The 22,337-nt window shown below is 46.5% G+C and overlaps 1 protein-coding gene across 1 annotated transcript in view; it reads right to left on the minus strand.

The window, feature by feature from the left end:
- Positions 1-1,213: 1,213 nt before the first annotated feature.
- The window catches only part of LOC139262688 (apoptosis-associated speck-like protein containing a CARD), a 97,205-nt gene continuing 76,081 nt past the window's right edge, over positions 1,214-22,337 (minus strand). The window contains exon 3 of the mRNA XM_070877840.1: positions 1,214-1,548. Coding sequence (XP_070733941.1) covers positions 1,280-1,548 — 269 coding nt within the window. The 3' untranslated portion in view covers positions 1,214-1,279. The remainder of the gene's footprint in view (positions 1,549-22,337) is intronic.

Below are 22,337 nucleotides of genomic sequence, written 5' to 3' on the forward strand. Positions count from 1 at the left end.
ACTCCTTCACGGCAAACGAGCCAAAGGTGAGCAGTGGAAACGTTACAAGGACACCCTCAAAGCCTCCCTGATAAAGTGCAACATTCCCACTGACACCTGGCCAAAGACTGCCCTAAGTAGAGGAAGTTAATCCGGGAGGGTGCTGAGCACCTCATCGCCGAGAGCATGCAGAAACCAAGCGCAGGCAGCGGAAAGAGCGTGAGGCAAACCAGTCCCACCCTCCCTTACCCTGAACGACTATCTGTCCCACCTGTGACAGAGACTGTGTTTCGAGTATTGGATTGTTCAGCCATCTAAGAACTCATGTTAAGAGTGGAAGCAAGTCTTCCTCGATTCCGAGGGACTGCCTACGATGATGATGACATTGATATTCCAAACAATCCGCGGGGGTTTTCTCCGTCTCTGGCCGTGCCTTCGGGTGTGGGGGCGTGGGCATGCTAGATCAGCAGAAACCAGGTAAAATGGCCCTTTACACCGTAAACTTCCGCAGAAGTTACATCAGGGGAACCTCGGTGGGAATGCCATGGAAATCTGTGAAGGCTCCCGGCAAATCCAGGGAAATCTCCCTGGGCTGGTTTTGTGATTTTTAGCTTACATATTTCGATGGAAGTATCCTCAGGATGTCCCAAAGTGCTTCCCAGCCAATGAAGAACGTTTGAAGTGTTGTCGCTGCTGTAACGCAGCAGTCAATTTGTGCACAGCAAGCTCCCTCAAATAGCAATGAAATAATGACCAGATAATCTGTTTTTTTAGTGATGTTGGTTGAGGGATAAATATCAGCCAGGACCGGGGAGAACTCCCCTGCTCTTCTTCGAAATAGTGCCATGGAATCTTTCACGTCCATCTGAGGGAAGACAGGGCCTCGGTTTAACGTCTCATCTGAAAGACGGCACCTCCGACAGTGCAGCACTCCCTCAGGACTGCACTGGAGTGTTAGCCTAGATTTATGTGCTCTATGGCAATATTTTGAAAAAGAGCAGGTGTCCCCAGTGTCCTGGCTAATATTTATCCCTCTCCAATACCTATAAATAAATAATCTGGTCATTATCACAATATTGTTTGTGGGATCTTGATGTGCTCAAATTGGCTGTTGTGTTTCCCACATTACAACAGTGACTATACTTCAAAAGTACCTCATTAGCTGTAAAGCACTTTGGGACGTTCAGATGTCCTAAAAATCCTTATATGAATGCAAGTCTTTATTTTCGTCCTTTTATTTACAATATAGTACAAACATTACAGTATAAAAAACTAGCCTGCTCTTTAATTAGATGGTTATTTATTGAGAAAGATCTTTCATGAGGTAGGGGTCTTGTTCCCGCAGTGCCTCTCGAAGAACATCCATAGCTTTGCTTCCTTTATTGATGACAGCATCCAGTAACCGTCTGACCTGCTCAGCTCGTATGTCTCCGGCTCGGATTTTCTCGTATTCTTCCTGGTTGAGAACATCTCGCTGCTTCAAGATTTCCACCAGAGGATCAACAACGGAAACCCTTTCCACCAGCTCCCGCCGGTGTGCCTCAATGAAATGTTTCGGTGATCTGAGATCTGGAAAAAAACCCGTGTATACATTTATCATCAAACTCTTCAATCCCTTGGTGGGTGGGAGGGTCAGAGCATTTTCTCCCTTCCTTCTCTCTCCTGAAGTTTCTGACTCCTAGCCGGTTCCAATGGCAGTGGCAAATCTACGGCCAAATGTTCACACTCTGGGCACGCCTCCACTGCGACGGCAGAGTGATTGCCACCACGGCCAAGCCTGGGCCGCTCCTTACCCCATCTCCGAACGCACACGGTGTTCACCAGAGGTAACCATGGGCACTGTGGGGTGACGGCTAACAGAGCACAGACCCAGGGTCAAATCTGGCCCCCCAGCAGTCCGTGTAGCTGAGCAGCAGTTCTGTTCCTTCAGCCACCGGTGGAGTTTGGTGCAGGTCATGCAAAATAGAAAATCGCAAATCTCTACTCTGCTCTGCTGATAGTGGCAGTAACCATTAGGTCACGGTTACTGAGGAGATATATTACCATGAACAGATACTGGGGTAGAAATTGCAGTCGGGGGCGTACCTCCAGAGGGCACCTCGGACCTGTGAAACAAATTCTAACGACTTCCAGGCACCAAGACTGCGGAGAGCTTTGGTCTCGGGCCTCCAGATAGATATCCGAGTAAAGGTCCATGGATCCCACCAACGCAGGTGGTTCGGTGGCGTCCCTCGGACCACATGGCCCGGTCCTCCAATAACAAAGGAAGGTTCCATCCCTGGGATCACGTGTGCCTAGTCCTCCAATAACAAAGGAGGGTTCCATCCCTGGGATCATGTGGGCCCGGTCCTCCAATAACAAAGGAGGGTTCCATTCCTGGGATCACGTGTGCCTAGTCCTCCAATAACAATGGAGGGTTCCATCCCTGGGATCATGTGGACCCGGTCCTCCAATCGCCTACTTTAACCAGCTGTGATGGAATTATGGGCAATTGTTGGCCAGTTGTTGGGCACATCACCCAACTCTGCACCAGCAATATAGTGTTTCCAGTTGGGTCGGATAATCGGTCGAGAAACAGCTTGACAGAGCGCAAGCGTACGCGGAAACCCGGAGGTTACGGCGCCTTCCCGATGGATTACGCATCAGAATGCATCTCCATGGAGACAGCAAGTTCCAGCCCATCATATCACACCATGGGCAGGGTGGGGGGTGTACTGAGAATAATATATCACTCCATTGGGACATGGGGGGGGGGGGGGCACTGATATTATATCACAGCATGGGGGGGGACACTGAGAATATTATATCATATCATGGGGGGGCACTGAGAATATTATATCACACCATGGGGGGGGGCACTGAGAATATTATATCACACCATGGGGGGGGCACTGAGAATATTATATCACACCATGGGGGGGGCACTGAGAATATTATATCACACCATGGGGGGGGGGCACTGAGAATATTATATCACACCATGTGGGGGTGAGCACTGAGACTATTATATCACGTCATGGGGGGGCACTGAGAATATTATATCACACCATGGGGAGGGGCACTGAGAATATTATATCACACCATGGGGGGGGCACTGAGAATATTATATCACGTCATGGAGTGGCACTGAGAATATTATATCACACCATGGGGGGTGCACTGAGAATATTATATTACACCAATGGGGGGACTGAGAATATTATATCACGTCATGGGGGGGCACTGAGAATATTATATCACGTCATAGGGGGCATTGATAATATTATATCACACCATGGGGAGGGCACTGAGAATATTATATCACACCATGGGGGGGGGCACTGAGAATATTGTATCACACCATGCGGAGGGCACTGAGAATATTATATCACACCATGGGGAGGGCACTGAGAATATTATATCACACCATGGTGGGGGGGGCACTGAGAATATTATATCACACCATGGGGAGGGCACTGAGAATATTGTATCACACCATGGGGGGGGACACTGAGAATATTATATCACACCATGGGGAGGGGCACTGAGAATATTATATCACACCATGGGGAGGGCACTGAGAATATTATATCACGTCATGGGGGGCATTGATAATATTATATCACACCATGGGGTGGGGGGCACTGAGAATATTATATCACACCATTGGGGGGGCACCGAGAATATGATATCACGTCATGGGGGGGGCACTGAGAATATTATAGCACACCATGGGGAGGGCACTGAGAATATTATATCACACCATGGGGGGGGCACTGAGAATATTATATCACGTCATGGGGGGTGCACAGAGAATATTATATCACACCATGGGGAGGGCACTGAGAATATTATATCACGTCATGGGGGGGGCACTGACAATATTGTATCACACCATGGGGGGGGCACTGAGAATATAATATCACACCATGGGAGGGGGCACTGAGAATATTATATCACACCATAGGGAGGGGCACTGAGAATATTATATCACACCATGGGGGGGGCACTGAGAATATTATATCACGTCATTTGGGGGCACTGATAATATTATATCACGTCATGGGGGGGGTTGCACTGAGAATATTATATCACATCATGGGGAGGGCACTGAGAATATTATATCACATCATGGGGAGGGGGGGGCGACTGAGAATATTATATCACATCATGGGGAGGGGGGGGCGACTGAGAATATTATATCACACCATGGAGGGGGGGCACTGAGAATATTATTTCACGTCATGGGGGGGCACTGAGAATATTATATCACACCATGGGGGGGGCACTGAGAATATTATATCACACCATGGGGAGGGGGGGGCGACTGAGAATATTATATCACACCATTGGGGGGGCACTGAGAATATTATATCACACCATGGGGGGGGCACTGAGAATATTATATCACACCATGGGGGGGAGATCTGAGAATATTATATCACATCATGGGGGGTGCACTGAGAATATTATATCACACCATGGGGGGGACTGAGAATATTATATCACGTCATGGGGGGGGCACTGAGAATATTATATCACGTCATGGGGGGGCACTGAGAATATTGTATCACACCATGGGGAGGGACACTGAGAATATTATATCACACCATGGGGAGGGGCACTGAGAATATTATATCACACCATTGGGGGGGCACCGGGAATATTATAATCACGTCATGAGGGGGGCACTGAGAATATTATATCACGTCATGGGGGGGCACTGAGAATATTATAGCACACCATGGGGAGGGCACTGAGAATATTATATCACACCATGGGGGGGGCACTGAGAATATTATATCACACCATGGGGAGGGGCACTGAGAATATTATATCACACCATTGGGGGGCGCACCGAGAATATGATATCACGTCATGGGGGGGCACTGAGAATATTATAGCACACCATGGGGAGGGCACTGAGAATATTATATCACACCATGGGGGGGGCACTGAGAATATTATATCACACCATGGGGAGGGCACTGAGAATATTATATCACGTCATGGGGAGGGTTGCACTGAGAATATTATATCACACCATGGAGAGGGGGGGCGACTGAGAATATTATATCACACCATTGGGGGGGCACTGAGAATATTATATCACGTCATTTGGGGGCACTGATAATATTATATCACGTCATGGGGGGGGTTGCACTGAGAATATTATATCACATCATGGGGAGGGCACTGAGAATATTATATCACATCATGGGGAGGGGGGGGCGACTGAGAATATTATATCACACCATGGAGTAGGGGCACTGAGAATATTATTTCACGTCATGGTGGGGTACTGAGAATATTATATCAAACATTGGGGGGGGCACTGAGAATATTATATCACACCATGGGGGTCACTGAGAATATTATATCACACCCTGGGAGGGGCACTGAGAATATTATATCACAGCATGGGGAGAGAGGGGGTCACTGAGAATATTATATCACAGCATGGGGGGAGCACTGAGAATATTATATCACACCATTTGGGGGCACTGAGAATATTATATCACACCATGGGGAGGGCACTGTGAATATTATATCACACCATGGGGGGGCACTGAGAATATTATATCACCTCATGGGGGGGCGCTGAGAATATTATGTCACACCATGGGGGTGGCACTGAGAATATTATATCAGGTAATGGGGGGGGCACTGAGAATATTATATCACACGAAGGGGAGGGACACTGAGAATATTATATCACACCATGGGGGGGGGCACTGAGAATATTATATCACACCATGGGGGGGGCACTGAAAATATGATATCACGTCATGGGGGGCACTAAGAATATTATATCACACCATGGGGGGGGCACTGAGAATATTATATCACACCATGGGGGGCACTGAGAATATTATATCATACCATCAGTGGGGGCACTGAGAATATTATATCACACCATGGGGGGGTGCACTGAGACTATTATATCACACGATGGGGGGAGCACTGAGAATATTATATCACACCATGGGGGGGGCACTGAGAATATTATATCACAACATGGGGGGGGCACTGAGAATATTATATCACACCATGGGGGGGAGCACTGAGAATATTATATCACACCATGGTGGGTCACTGAGAATATTATATCACACCATGGGGGGGGGGCACTGAGAATATTATATCACAACATGGGGCGGTGCACTGAGAATATTATATCACACCATGGGGGGGGCTCTGAGAATATTATATCAAACCATGGGGAGGGCACTGAGAATATTATATCACGTCAAGGCGTAGGCACTGAGAATATTATATCACACCATGGGGGGGGCACTGAAAATATGATATCACGTCATGGGGGGCACTGAGAATATTATATCATACCATGGGGAGGGGGGTCACTGAGAATATTAAAACACAACATGTGGGGGGCACTGAGAATTTATATCACATCATGGTGGGGTGACTGAGAATATTATATCACACCATGGGGGGGGCACTGAGAATATTATATCACACCATGGGGGGCACTGAGAATATTATATCATACCATCAGTGGGGGCACTGAGAATATTATATCACACCATGGGGGGCACTAAGAATATTATATCACACCATGGGGGGGTGCACTGAGAATATTATATCACACCATGGGGGGGAGCACTGAGAATATTATATCACACCATGGGGGGGGGCACTGAGAATATTATAGCACAACATGGGGAGGGCACTGAGAATATTATATCACACCATGGGGGGGGAGCACTGAGAATATTATATCACACCATGGTGGGTCACTGAGAATATTATATCACACCATGGGGGGGGGGCACTGAGAATATTATATCACAACATGGGGCGGTGCACTGAGAATATTATATCACACCATGGGGGGGCACTGAGAATATTATATCACACAATGGGGAGGGCACTGAGAATATTACATCACACCATGGGGAGGGGTACTGAGAATATTATATCACACCATGGGGGGGCACTGAGAATATTATATCACACCATGGAGGGGGCACTGAGAATATTATATCACGTAATATGGGGGGCACTGAGAATATTATATCACACCATGGGGAGGGGCACTAAGAATATTATATCACAGCATGGGGGGGTGGGCAATTATATCACGTCATTGGGGGGGTACTGAGAATATTATATCACACCATGGGGAGGGGGGTGGCACTGAGAATATTATATCACACCATGGGGGGGAGCACTCAGAATATTATAATCACACCATGGGGGGGCACTGAGAATATTATATCACACCATGGGGTGGAACTGAGAATATTATATCACACCATGTGGGGGGCACTGAGAATATTATATCACACCATTGGGGGGCACTGAGAATATTATATCACAACATGGGGAGGGGGGGGCTGAGAATATTATATCACACCATGGTGGGGGCACTGAGAATATATAACACCATGGAGGGGGCACTGAGAATATTATATCACGTCATGGGGGGGCACTGAGAATATTATATCACACCATGGGGGCGGCACTGAGAATATTATATCATGTAATGTGGGGGGCACTGAGAATATTATATCACACCATGGGGAGGCACACTAAGAATATTATATCACACCATGGGGGGGGCACTGACAATATTATATCACACCATGGAGGTGGGGCACTGAGAATATTATTTCACGTCATGGTGGGGTACTGAGAATATTATATAACACCATGGAGGTGGCACTGAGAATATTATATCACACCATGGGGAGGGCACTGAGAATATTATATGACACCTTGGCGGGGGCACTGAGAATATTATCTCACGTAATGTGGGGGGCACTGAGAATATTATATCACTTCATGGGGCGGGCACTGAGACTATTATATAACACCATGGGGGGCACTGAGAATATTATATCACGTAATGTGGGGGGCACTGAGAATATTATAGAACACCATGGGGGGGCACTGAGAATATTATATCACACCATGGGGAGGGCACTGAGAATATTATATAACATCACGGGGGGAGGCACTGAGAATATTATGTCACACCATGGGGGGGAGCACTCAGAATATTATATCACACCATGGGGGGGCACTGCGAATATTATATCACACCATGGGGTGGCACTGAGAATATTATATCACACCATGAGGGGGGCACTAAGAATATTATATCACACCATGGGGGGGGCACTGAGAATATTATATCACCCCATGGGAAGGGCACTGAGAATATTATATAACATCACGGGGGGGGGCACTGAGAATATTAGATCACGTAATGGGGGGGCACTGAGAATATTATATCACACCATGGGGAGGGCACTGAGAATATTATATCACGTCATGGGGGGGCACTGAGAATATTATATCACACCATGTGGGGGGCACTGAGAATATTATATCACACCATGGGGAGGCACACTAAGAATATTATATCACACCATGGGGGGGGCACTGACAATATTATATCACACCATGGAGGGGGGGCACTGAGAATATTATATCACACCATGGGGAGGGCACTGAGAATATTATATGACACCTTGGCGGGGGCACTGAGAATATTATCTCACGTAATGTGGGGGGCACTGAGAATATTATATCACTTCATGGGGCGGGCACTGAGACTATTATATAACACCATGGGGGGCACTGAGAATATTATATCACGTAATGTGGGGGGCACTGAGAATATTATAGAACACCATGGGGGGGCACTGAGAATATTATATCACACCATGGGGAGGGCACTGAGAATATTATATAACATCACGGGGGGAGGCACTGAGAATATTATGTCACACCATGGGGGGGAGCACTCAGAATATTATATCACACCATGGGGGGGCACTGCGAATATTATATCACACCATGGGGTGGCACTGAGAATATTATATCACACCATGGGGGGGGCACTGAGAATATTATATCACACCATGGGGGGGCACTGAGAATATTATATCACCCCATGGGAAGGGCACTGAGAATATTATATAACATCACGGGGGGGGCACTGAGAATATTAGATCACGTAATGGGGGGGCACTGAGAATATTATATCACACCATGGGGAGGGCACTGAGAATATTATATCACGTCATGGGGGGGCACTGAGAATATTATATCACACCATGTGGGGGGCACTGAGAATATTATATCACACCATGGGGAGGCACACTAGGAATATTATATCACACCATGGGGGGGGCACTGACAATATTATATCACACCATGGAGGGGGGGCACTGAGAATATTATTTCACGTCATGGTGGGGTACTGAGAATATTATATAACACCATGGAGGGGGCACTGGGAATATTATATCACACCATGGGGAGGGCACTGAGAATATTATATGACACCATGGCGGGGGCACTGAGAATATTATCTCACGTAATGTGGGGGACACTGAGAATATTATATCACTTCATGGGGCGGGCACTGAGACTATTATATAACACCATGGGGGGCACTGAGAATATTATATCACGTAATGTGGGGGGCACTGAGAATATTATAGAACACCATGGGGGGGCACTGAGAATATTATATCACACCATGGGGAGGGCACTGAGAATATTATATAACATCACGGGGGGAGGCACTGAGAATATTATGTCACACCATGGGGGGGAGCACTCAGAATATTATATCACACCATGGGGTGGCACTGAGAATATTATATCACACCATGGGGGGGGGCACTGAGAATATTATATCACACCATGGGGGGCACTGAGAATATTATATCACCCCATGGGAAGGGCACTGAGAATATTATATAACATCACGGGGGGGGGCACTGAGAATATTAGATCACGTAATGGGGGGGCACTGAGAATATTATATCACACCATGGGGAGGGCACTGAGAATATTATATCACGTCATGGGGGGGCACTGAGAATATTATATCACACCATGTGGGGGGCACTGAGAATATTATATCACACCATGGGGAGGCACACTAAGAATATTATATCACACCATGGGGGGGGCACTGACAATATTATATCACACCATGGAGGGGGGGCACTGAGATTATTATTTCACGTCATGGTGGGGTACTGAGAATATTATATAACACCATGGAGGGGGCACTGAGAATATTATATCACACCATGGGGAGGGCACTGAGAATATTATATGACACCTTGGCAGGGGCACTGAGAATATTATCTCACGTAATGTGGGGGGCACTGAGAATATTATATCACTTCATGGGGCGGGCACTGAGACTATTATATAACACCATGGGGGGCACTGAGAATATTATATCACGTAATGTGGGGGGCACTGAGAATATTATAGAACACCATGGGGGGGCACTGAGAATATTATATCACACCATGGGGAGGGCACTGAGAATATTATATAACATCACGGGGGGAGGCACTGAGAATATTATGTCACACCATGGGGGGGAGCACTCAGAATATTATATCACACCATGGGGGGGCACTGCGAATATTATATCACACCATGGGGTGGCACTGAGAATATTATATCACACCATGGGGGGGGCACTGAGAATATTATATCACACCATGGGGGGGGCACTGAGAATATTATATCACCCCATGGGAAGGGCACTGAGAATATTATATAACATCACGGGGGGGGGCACTGAGAATATTAGATCACGTAATGGGGGGGCACTGAGAATATTATATCACACCATGGGGAGGGCACTGAGAATATTATATCACGTCATGGGGGGGCACTGAGAATATTATATCACACCATGTGGGGGGCACTGAGAATATTATATCACACCATGGGGAGGCACACTAAGAATATTATATCACACCATGGGGGGGGCACTGACAATATTATATCACACCATGGAGGGGGGGCACTGAGAATATTATTTCACGTCATGGTGGGGTACTGAGAATATTATATAACACCATGGAGGGGGCACTGGGAATATTATATCACACCATGGGGAGGGCACTGAGAATATTATATGACACCATGGCGGGGGCACTGAGAATATTATCTCACGTAATGTGGGGGACACTGAGAATATTATATCACTTCATGGGGCGGGCACTGAGACTATTATATAACACCATGGGGGGCACTGAGAATATTATATCACGTAATGTGGGGGGCACTGAGAATATTATAGAACACCATGGGGGGGCACTGAGAATATTATATCACACCATGGGGAGGGCACTGAGAATATTATATAACATCACGGGGGGAGGCACTGAGAATATTATGTCACACCATGGGGGGGAGCACTCAGAATATTATATCACACCATGGGGTGGCACTGAGAATATTATATCACACCATGGGGGGGGGCACTGAGAATATTATATCACACCATGGGGGGCACTGAGAATATTATATCACCCCATGGGAAGGGCACTGAGAATATTATATAACATCACGGGGGGGGGCACTGAGAATATTAGATCACGTAATGGGGGGGCACTGAGAATATTATATCACACCATGGGGAGGGCACTGAGAATATTATATCACGTCATGGGGGGGCACTGAGAATATTATATCACACCATGTGGGGGGCACTGAGAATATTATATCACACCATGGGGAGGCACACTAAGAATATTATATCACACCATGGGGGGGGCACTGACAATATTATATCACACCATGGAGGGGGGGCACTGAGAATATTATTTCACGTCATGGTGGGGTACTGAGAATATTATATAACACCATGGAGGGGGCACTGAGAATATTATATCACACCATGGGGAGGGCACTGAGAATATTATATGACACCTTGGCGGGGGCACTGAGAATATTATCTCACGTAATGTGGGGGGCACTGAGAATATTATATCACTTCATGGGGCGGGCACTGAGACTATTATATAACACCATGGGGGGCACTGAGAATATTATATCACGTAATGTGGGGGGCACTGAGAATATTATAGAACACCATGGGGGGGCACTGAGAATATTATATCACACCATGGGGAGGGCACTGAGAATATTATATAACATCACGGGGGGAGGCACTGAGAATATTATGTCACACCATGGGGGGGAGCACTCAGAATATTATATCACACCATGGGGGGGCACTGCGAATATTATATCACACCATGGGGTGGCACTGAGAATATTATATCACACCATGGGGGGGGCACTGAGAATATTATATCACACCATGGGGGGGGCACTGAGAATATTATATCACCCCATGGGAAGGGCACTGAGAATATTATATAACATCACGGGGGGGGGCACTGAGAATATTAGATCACGTAATGGGGGGGCACTGAGAATATTATATCACACCATGGGGAGGGCACTGAGAATATTATATCACGTCATGGGGGGGCACTGAGAATATTATATCACACCATGTGGGGGGCACTGAGAATATTATATCACACCATGGGGAGGCACACTAAGAATATTATATCACACCATGGGGGGGGCACTGACAATATTATATCACACCATGGAGGGGGAGCACTGAGAATATTATTTCACGTCATGGTGGGGTACTGAGAATATTATATAACACCATGGAGGGGGCACTGGGAATATTATATCACACCATGGGGAGGGCACTGAGAATATTATATGACACCATGGCGGGGGCACTGAGAATATTATCTCACGTAATGTGGGGGACACTGAGAATATTATATCACTTCATGGGGCGGGCACTGAGACTATTATATAACACCATGGGGGGCACTGAGAATATTATATCACGTAATGTGGGGGGCACTGAGAATATTATAGAACACCATGGGGGGGCACTGAGAATATTATATCACACCATGGGGAGGGCACTGAGAATATTATATAACATCACGGGGGGAGGCACTGAGAATATTATGTCACACCATGGGGGGGAGCACTCAGAATATTATATCACACCATGGGGTGGCACTGAGAATATTATATCACACCATGGGGGGGGGGGGGGGCACTGAGAATATTATATCACACCATGGGGGGCACTGAGAATATTATATCACCCCATGGGAAGGGCACTGAGAATATTATATAACATCACGGGGGGGGGCACTGAGAATATTAGATCACGTAATGGGGGGGCACTGAGAATATTATATCACACCATGGGGAGGGCACTGAGAATATTATATCACGTCATGGGGGGGCACTGAGAATATTATATCACACCATGGGGGGGGGCACTGAGAATATTATATCACGTAATGTGGGGGGCACTGAGAATATTATATCACACCATGGGGAGGGGCACTAAGAATATTATATCACACCATGGGGGGGGCACTGAGAATATTATATCACACAATGAGGGGGGCACTGAGAATATTATATCACGTCACGGGGGGTACTGAGAATATTATATCACACCATGGGGAGGGGGGGGCACTGAGAATATTATATCACACCATGGGGGGGGAGCACTCAGAATATTATATCACACCATGGGGGGGCACTGAGAATATTATATCACACCATGGGGTGGCACTGAGAATATTATATCACACCATGGGGGGGGCACTGAGAATATTATGTCACACCATGGGGGGGCACTGAGAATATTATATCACACCATGGGGGGGGGCACGGAGAATATTATATCACACCATGGAGGGCACTAACAATATTATATCACAGCATGGGGTGGCACTGAGAATATTATATCACAGCATGGTGGGGGGGCACTGAGAATATTATATCACAGCATGGTTAGGGGGTCCCTGAGAATATTATATCACAACATGGAGGGGGGGCACTGAGAATATTATTTCACGTCATGGTGGGGTACTGAGAATATTATATCACATCATGTGGGGGGCACTGAGAATATTATATCACACCATGGGGGGGGCACTGAGAATATTATATCACACCATGGGGGGGCACTGAGAATATTATATCACACCATGGAGGGGGCACTGAGAATATTATATCACACCATGGGGAGGGCACTGAGAATATTATATCACACCATGGGGGGGGGGCGCACTGACAATATTATATCACACTATGGAGGGGGGGCACTGAGAATATTATATCACGTCATGGGGGAGTACTGAGAATATTGTATCACACCATGGGGAGGGGGGCACTGAGAATATTATATCACACCATGGGGGGAGCACTCAGAATATTATATCACACAATGGGGGGGGCACTGAGAATATTATATCACACCATGGGGGGGGCACTGAGAATATTATATCACACCATGGGGGGGCACTGAGAATATTATATCACAACATGGGGAGGGAGTGGCTGAGTATATTATATCACACCATGGGGGGGCACTGAGAATATTATATCATGTAATGTGGGGGGCACTGAGAATATTATATCACACCATGGGGAGGCACACTAAGAATATTATATCACACCATGGGGGGGGGCACTGACAATATTATATCACGTCATGGGGGGGTACTGAGAATATTGTATCACACCATGGGGAGGGGGGGCACTGAGAATATTATATCACACCATGGGGGGAGCACTCAGAATATTATATCACACAATGGGGGGGCACTGAGAATATTATATCACACCATGGGGGGGGCACTGAGAATATTATATCACACCATGGGGTGGCACTGAGAATATTATATCACACCATGGGGGGGGCACTGAGAATATTATATCACACCATGGGGGGGGCACGGAGAATATTATATCACACCATGGAGGGCACTGAGAATATTATATCACAGCATGGGGGGGCACTGAGAATATTATATCACAGCATGGTGGGGGGGCACTGAGAATATTATATCACACCATGGACGGGGCACTGAGAATATTATATCACGTCATTGGGAGGGCACTGCGAATTTTATATAATACCATGGGGGGGGCACTGAGAATATTATATCACACCATGGGGCGGTGCAGTGAGAATATTATCTGACGTAATGTGGGGGGCACTGAGAATATTAAATCACGTCATTGGGAGGGCACTGAGAATATTATATCACACCATGGGGGGGGGGCACTGAGAATATTATATCACACCATGGGGCGGTGCAGTGAGAATATTATATCACACCATGGGGGGGGCTCTGAGAATATTATATCAAACCATGGGGAGGGCACTGAGAATATTATATCACGTCAAGGCGGGGGCACTGAGAATATTATATCACACCATGGGGGGGGGGCACTGAGAATATTATATCACACCATGGGGGGGGCACTGAAAATATGATATCACGTCATGGGGGGCACTGAGAATAATATATCACACCATGGGGAGGGGGGTCACTGAGAATATTAAAACACAACATGGGGGGGCACTGAGAATATTATATCACATCATGGTGGGGTCACTGAGAATATTATATCACACCATGGGGGGGGCACTGAGAATATTATATCACACCATGGGGGGCACTGAGAATATTATATCATACCATCAGTGGGGGCACTGAGAATATTATATCACACCATGGGGGGCACTAAGAATATTATATCACACCATGGGGGGGTGCACTGAGAATATTATATCACACCATGGGGGGGAGCACTGAGAATATTATATCACACCAGGGGGGGGGCACTGAGAATATTATATCACAACATGGGGGGGCACTGAGAATATTATATCACACCATGGGGGGGAGCACTGAGAATATTATATCACACCATGGTGGGTCACTGAGAATATTATATCACACCATGGGGGGGGCACTGAGAATATTATATCAAACCATGGGGAGGGCACTGAGAATATTATATCACGTCAAGGCGGGGGCACTGAGATCATATCACACCATGGGGGGGGGCACTGAGAATATTATATCACATCATGGGGAGAGCACTGAGAATATTATATCACGTCATGGGGGGGCACTGAGAATATTATATCACACCATTGGGGGGGGCACTGAGAATATTATATCACACCATGGGGGGGGCACTGAGAATATTATGTCACACAATGGGAGGGCACTGAGAATATTATATCACACCATGGGGGGGCCACTGAGAATATTATATCACACCATGGGGGGGGGGCACAGAGAATATTATATCACACCATGGGGAGGGGTACTGAGAATATTATATCACAGCATGGGGGGGGCACTGAGAATATTAAATCACAAAATGGCGGGGCACTGAGAATATTAAATCACACCCTGGGGAGGGGCACTGAGAATATTATATCACACCATGGGTAGGGCACTGAGAATATTATATCACACCATGGGGGGGCACTGAGAATATTATATCACACCATGGGGAGGGCACTGAGAATATTACATCATACCATGGGGAGGGGTACTGAGAATATTATATCACGCCATGGGGGGGCACTGAGAATATTATATCACACCATGGAGGGGGCACTGAGAATATTATATCACGTAATATGGGGGGCACTGAGAATATTATATCACACCATGGGGAGGGGCACTAAGAATATTATATCACAGCATGGGGGGGTGGGCAATTATATCACGTCATTGGGGGGGTACTGAGAATATTATATCACACCATGGGGAGGGGGGGGCACTGAGAATATTATATCACACCATGGGGGGGAGCACTCAGAATATTATAATCACACCATGGGGGTCACTGAGAATATTATATCACACCATGGGGTGGCACTGAGAATATTATATCACACCATGGGGGGGTGCACTGAGAATATTATATCACACCATGGGGGGGCACTGAGAATATTATATCACAACATGGGGAGGGGGGGGCTGAGAATATTATATCACACCATGGTGGGGCACTGAGAATATTATATCACACCATGGAGGGGGCACTGAGAATATTATATCACGTCATGGGGGGGCACTAGGAATATTATATCACACCATGGGGGCGGCACTGAGAATATTATATCATGTAATGTGGGGGGCACTGAGAATATTATATCACACCATGGGAGGCACACTAAGAATATTATATCACACCATGGGGGGGGCACTGACAATATTATATCACACCATGGAGGGGGGGCACTGAGAATATTATTTCACGTCATGGTGGGGTACTGAGAATATTATATAACACCATGGAGGGGGCACTGAGAATATTATATCACACCATGGGGAGGGCACTGAGAATATTATATGACACCATGGCGGGGGCACTGAGAATATTATCTCACGTAATGTGGGGGGCACTGAGAATATTATATCACTTCATGGGGCGGGCACTGAGACTATTATATAACACCATGGGGGGCACTGAGAATATTATATCACGTAATATGGGGGGCACTGAGAATATTATAGAACACCATGGGGGAGCACTGAGAATATTATATCACACCATGGGGAGGGCACTGAGAATATTATATAACATCACGGGGGGAGGCACTGAGAATATTATGTCACACCATGGGGGGGAGCACTCAGAATATTATATCACACCATGGGGGGGCACTGAGAATATTATATCACACCATGGGGTGGCACTGAGAATATTATATCACACCATGGGGGGGGCACTGAGAATATTATATCACACCATGGGGGGGCACTGAGAATATTATATCACCCCATGGGAAGGGCACTGAGAATATTATATAACATCACGGGGGGGGCACTGAGAATATTAGATCACGTAATGGGCGGGCACTGAGAATATTATATCACACCATGGGGAGGGCACTGAGAATATTATATCACGTCATGGGGGGGCACTGAGAATATTAGATCACGTAATGGGGGGGCACTGAGAATATTATATCACACCATGGGGAGGGCACTGAGAATATTATATAACATCACGGGGGGGGGCACTGAGAATATTAGATCACGTAATGGGGGGGCACTGAGAATATTATATCACACCATGGGGAGGGCACTGAGAATATTATATCACGTCATGGGGGGGCACTGAGAATATTATATCACACCATGGGGGGGCACTGAGAATATTATATCACGTAATGTGGGGGGCACTGAGAATATTATATCACGCCATGGGGAGGGTCACTAAGAATATTATATCACACCATGGGGGGGGCACTGAGAATATTATATCACAGCATGCGGGGGGCACTGAGAATATTATATCACATCATGGGGGGGTACTGAGAATATTATATCACACCATGGGGAGGGGGGGCACTGAGAATATGATATCACACCATGGTGGGGAGCACTCAGAATATTATATCACACCATGGGGGGGCACTGAGAATATTATATCACACCATGGGGTGGCACTGAGAATATTATATCACACCATGGGTGGGGCACTGAGAATATTATATCACACCATGTGGGGGCACTGAGAATATTATATCACAACATGGGGAGGGAGTGGCTGAGTATATTATATCACACCATGGGGGGGGCACTGAGAATATATAACACCATGGAGGGGGCACTGAGAATATTATATCACACCATGGGGGCGGCACTGAGAATATTATATCATGTCATGTGGGGGGCACTGAGAATATTATATCACACCATGGGGGGAGCACTCAGAATATTATATCACACAATGGGGGGGCACTGAGAATATTATATCACACCATGGGGGGGGGGCACGGAGAATATTATATCACACCATGGGGGCACTAAGAATATTACATCACAGCATGGGGGGGCACTGAGAATATTATATCACAGCATGGTGGGGGGGCACTGAGAATATTATATCACAGCATGGTTAGGGGGTCCCTGAGAATATTATATCACACCATGGGGGGGGGCACTGAGAATATTATATCACACCATGGGGGGGCACTGAGAATATTATATCACACCATGGAGGGGTCACTGAGAATATTATATCACACCATGGGGAGGGCACTGAGAATATTATATCACACCATAGGGACGGAGCGCACTGAGAATATTATATCACACCATGGGGGGGCACTGAGAATATTATTTCACACCATGGGGAGGGCACTGAGAATATTATATCACACCATGGGGGGGGCACTGAGAATATTATATCACACCATGGGGGGCACTGAGAATATTATATCATACCATCAGTGGGGCACTGAGAATATTATATCACACCATGGGGGGCACTGAGAATATTATATCATACCATCAGTGGGGCACTGAGAATATTATATCACACCATGGGGGGCACTGAGAATATTATATCACACCATGGGGGGGTGCACTGAGAATATTATATCACACCATGGGGGGGAGCACTGAGAATATTATATCACACCATGGTGGGGGCACTGAGAATATTATATCACAACATGGGGGGGCACTGAGAATATTATATCACACCATGGGGGGGAGCACTGAGAATATTATATCACACCATGGTGGGTCACTGAGAATATTATATCACACCATGGGGGGGGGGCACTGAGAATATTATATCACAACATGGGGCGGTGCACTGAGAATATTATATCACACCATGGGGGGGGCTCTGAGAATATTATATCAAACCATGGGGAGGGCACTGAGAATATTATATCAAGTCAAGGCGGGGGCACTGAGAATATTATATCACACCATGGGGGGGGGCACTGAGAATATTATATCACACCATGGGGAGGGCACTGAGAATATTATATCACGTCATGGGGGGGCACTGAGAATAATATATCACACCATTGGGGGGGGCACTGAGAATATTATATCACACCATGGGGAGGGCACTGGAAATATTATATCAAGTCATGGGAGGGCACTGAGAATATTATATCACACCATGGGGGGGGCACTGAGAATATTATGTCACACTATGGGAGGGCACTGAGAATATTATATCACACCATGGGGGGGGGGCACTGAGAATATTATATCACACCATGGGGGGGGGGCACAGAGAATATTATATCACACCATGGGGAGGGGTACTGAGAATATTATTTCACAGCATGGGAGGGGGCACTGAGAATATTAAATCACAAAATGGCGGGGCACTGAGAATATTATATCACAGCATGGGGAAGGGCACTGAGAATATTATATCACACCATGGGTAGGGCACTGAGAATATTATATCACTCCATGGGGGGCACTGAGAATATTATGTCACACCATGGGGGGGCACTGAGAATATTATATCACACCATGGGGAGGGCACTGAGAATATTACATCACACCATGGGGAGGGGTACTGAGAATATTATATCACACCATGGGGGGGCACTGAGAATATTATATCACACCATGGAGGGGGCACTGAGAATATTATATCACGTAATATGGGGGGCACTGAGAATATTATATCACACCATGGGGAGGGGCACTAAGAATATTATATCACAGCATGGAGGGGTGGGCAATTATATCACGTCATGGGGGGGGTACTGAGAATATTATATCACACTATGGGGAGGGGGGGGGCACTGAGAATATTATATCACACCATGGGGGGGAGCACTCAGAATATTATAATCACACCATGGGGGGGCACTGAGAATATTATATCACACCATGGGGTGGCACTGAGAATATTATATCACACCATGGGGGGGGCACTGAGAATATTATATCACACCATGGGGGCGCACTGAGAATATTATATCACAACATGGGGAGGGGGGGGCTGAGAATATTATATCACACCATGGTGGGGGCACTGAGAATATATAACACCATGGAGGGGGCACTGAGAATATTATATCACGTCATGGGGGGGCACTGAGAATATTATATCACACCATGGGGGCGGCACTGAGAATATTATATCATGTAATGTGGGGGGCACTGAGAATATTATATCACACAATGGGGAGGCACACTAAGAATATTATATCACACCATGGGGGGGGCACTGACAATATTATATCACACCATGGAGGGGGGGCACTGAGAATATTATTTCACGTCATGGTGGGGTACTGAGAATATTATATAACACCATGGAGGGGGCACTGAGAATATTATATCACACCATGGGGAGGGCACTGAGAATATTATATGACACCATGGCGGGGGCACTGAGAATATTATCTCACGTAATGTGGGGGGCACTGAGAATATTATATCACTTCATGGGGCGGGCACTGAGACGATTATATAACACCATGGGGAGGGCACTGAGTATATTATATAACATCACGGGGGGAGGCACTGAGAATATTATGTCACACCATGGGGGGGGAGCACTCAGAATATTATATCACACCATGGGGGGGCACTGAGAATATTATATCACACCATGGGGTGGCACTGAGAATATTATATCACACCATGGGGGGGCACTGAGAATATTATATCACACCATGGGGGGGAGCACTCAGAATATTATATCACACCATGGGGTGGCACTGAGAATATTATATCACACCATGGGGTGGCACTGAGAATATTATATCACACCATGGTGGGGCACTGAGAATATTATATCACACCATGGGGGGGCACTGAGAATATTATATCACCCCATGGGAAGGGCACTGAGAATATTATATAACATCACGGGGGGGGCACTGAGAATATTAGATCACGTAATGGGGGGGCACTGAGAATATTATATCACACCATGGGGGCGGCACTGAGAATATTATATCATGTAATGTGGGGGGCACTGAGAATATTATATCACACCATGGGAGGCACACTAAGAATATTATATCACACCATGGGGGGGGCACTGACAATATTATATCACACCATGGAGGGGGGGCACTGAGAATATTATTTCACGTCATGGTGGGGTACTGAGAATATTATATAACACCATGGAGGGGGCACTGAGAATATTATATCACACCATGGGGAGGGCACTGAGAATATTATATGACACCATGGCGGGGGCACTGAGAATATTATCTCACGTAATGTGGGGGGCACTGAGAATATTATATCACTTCATGGGGCGGGCACTGAGACTATTATATAACACCATGGGGGGCACTGAGAATATTATATCACGTAATATGGGGGGCACTGAGAATATTATAGAACACCATGGGGGGGCACTGAGAATATTATATCACACCATGGGGAGGGCACTGAGAATATTATATAACATCACGGGGGGAGGCACTGAGAATATTATGTCACACCATGGGGGGGAGCACTCAGAATATTATATCACACCATGGGGGGGCACTGAGAATATTATATCACACCATGGGGTGGCACTGAGAATATTATATCACACCATGGGGGGGGCACTGAGAATATTATATCACACCATGGGGGGGCACTGAGAATATTATATCACCCCATGGGAAGGGCACTGAGAATATTATATAACATCACGGGGGGGGCACTGAGAATATTAGATCACGTAATGGGCGGGCACTGAGAATATTATATCACACCATGGGGAGGGCACTGAGAATATTATATCACGTCATGGGGGGGCACTGAGAATATTAGATCACGTAATGGGGGGGCACTGAGAATATTATATCACACCATGGGGAGGGCACTGAGAATATTATATAACATCACGGGGGGGGGCACTGAGAATATTAGATCACGTAATGGGGGGGCACTGAGAATATTATATCACACCATGGGGAGGGCACT

The sequence above is a fragment of the Pristiophorus japonicus genome, chromosome 4 (genome assembly GCF_044704955.1).
Source record: "Pristiophorus japonicus isolate sPriJap1 chromosome 4, sPriJap1.hap1, whole genome shotgun sequence".
Taxonomy (NCBI): domain Eukaryota; kingdom Metazoa; phylum Chordata; class Chondrichthyes; family Pristiophoridae; genus Pristiophorus; species Pristiophorus japonicus.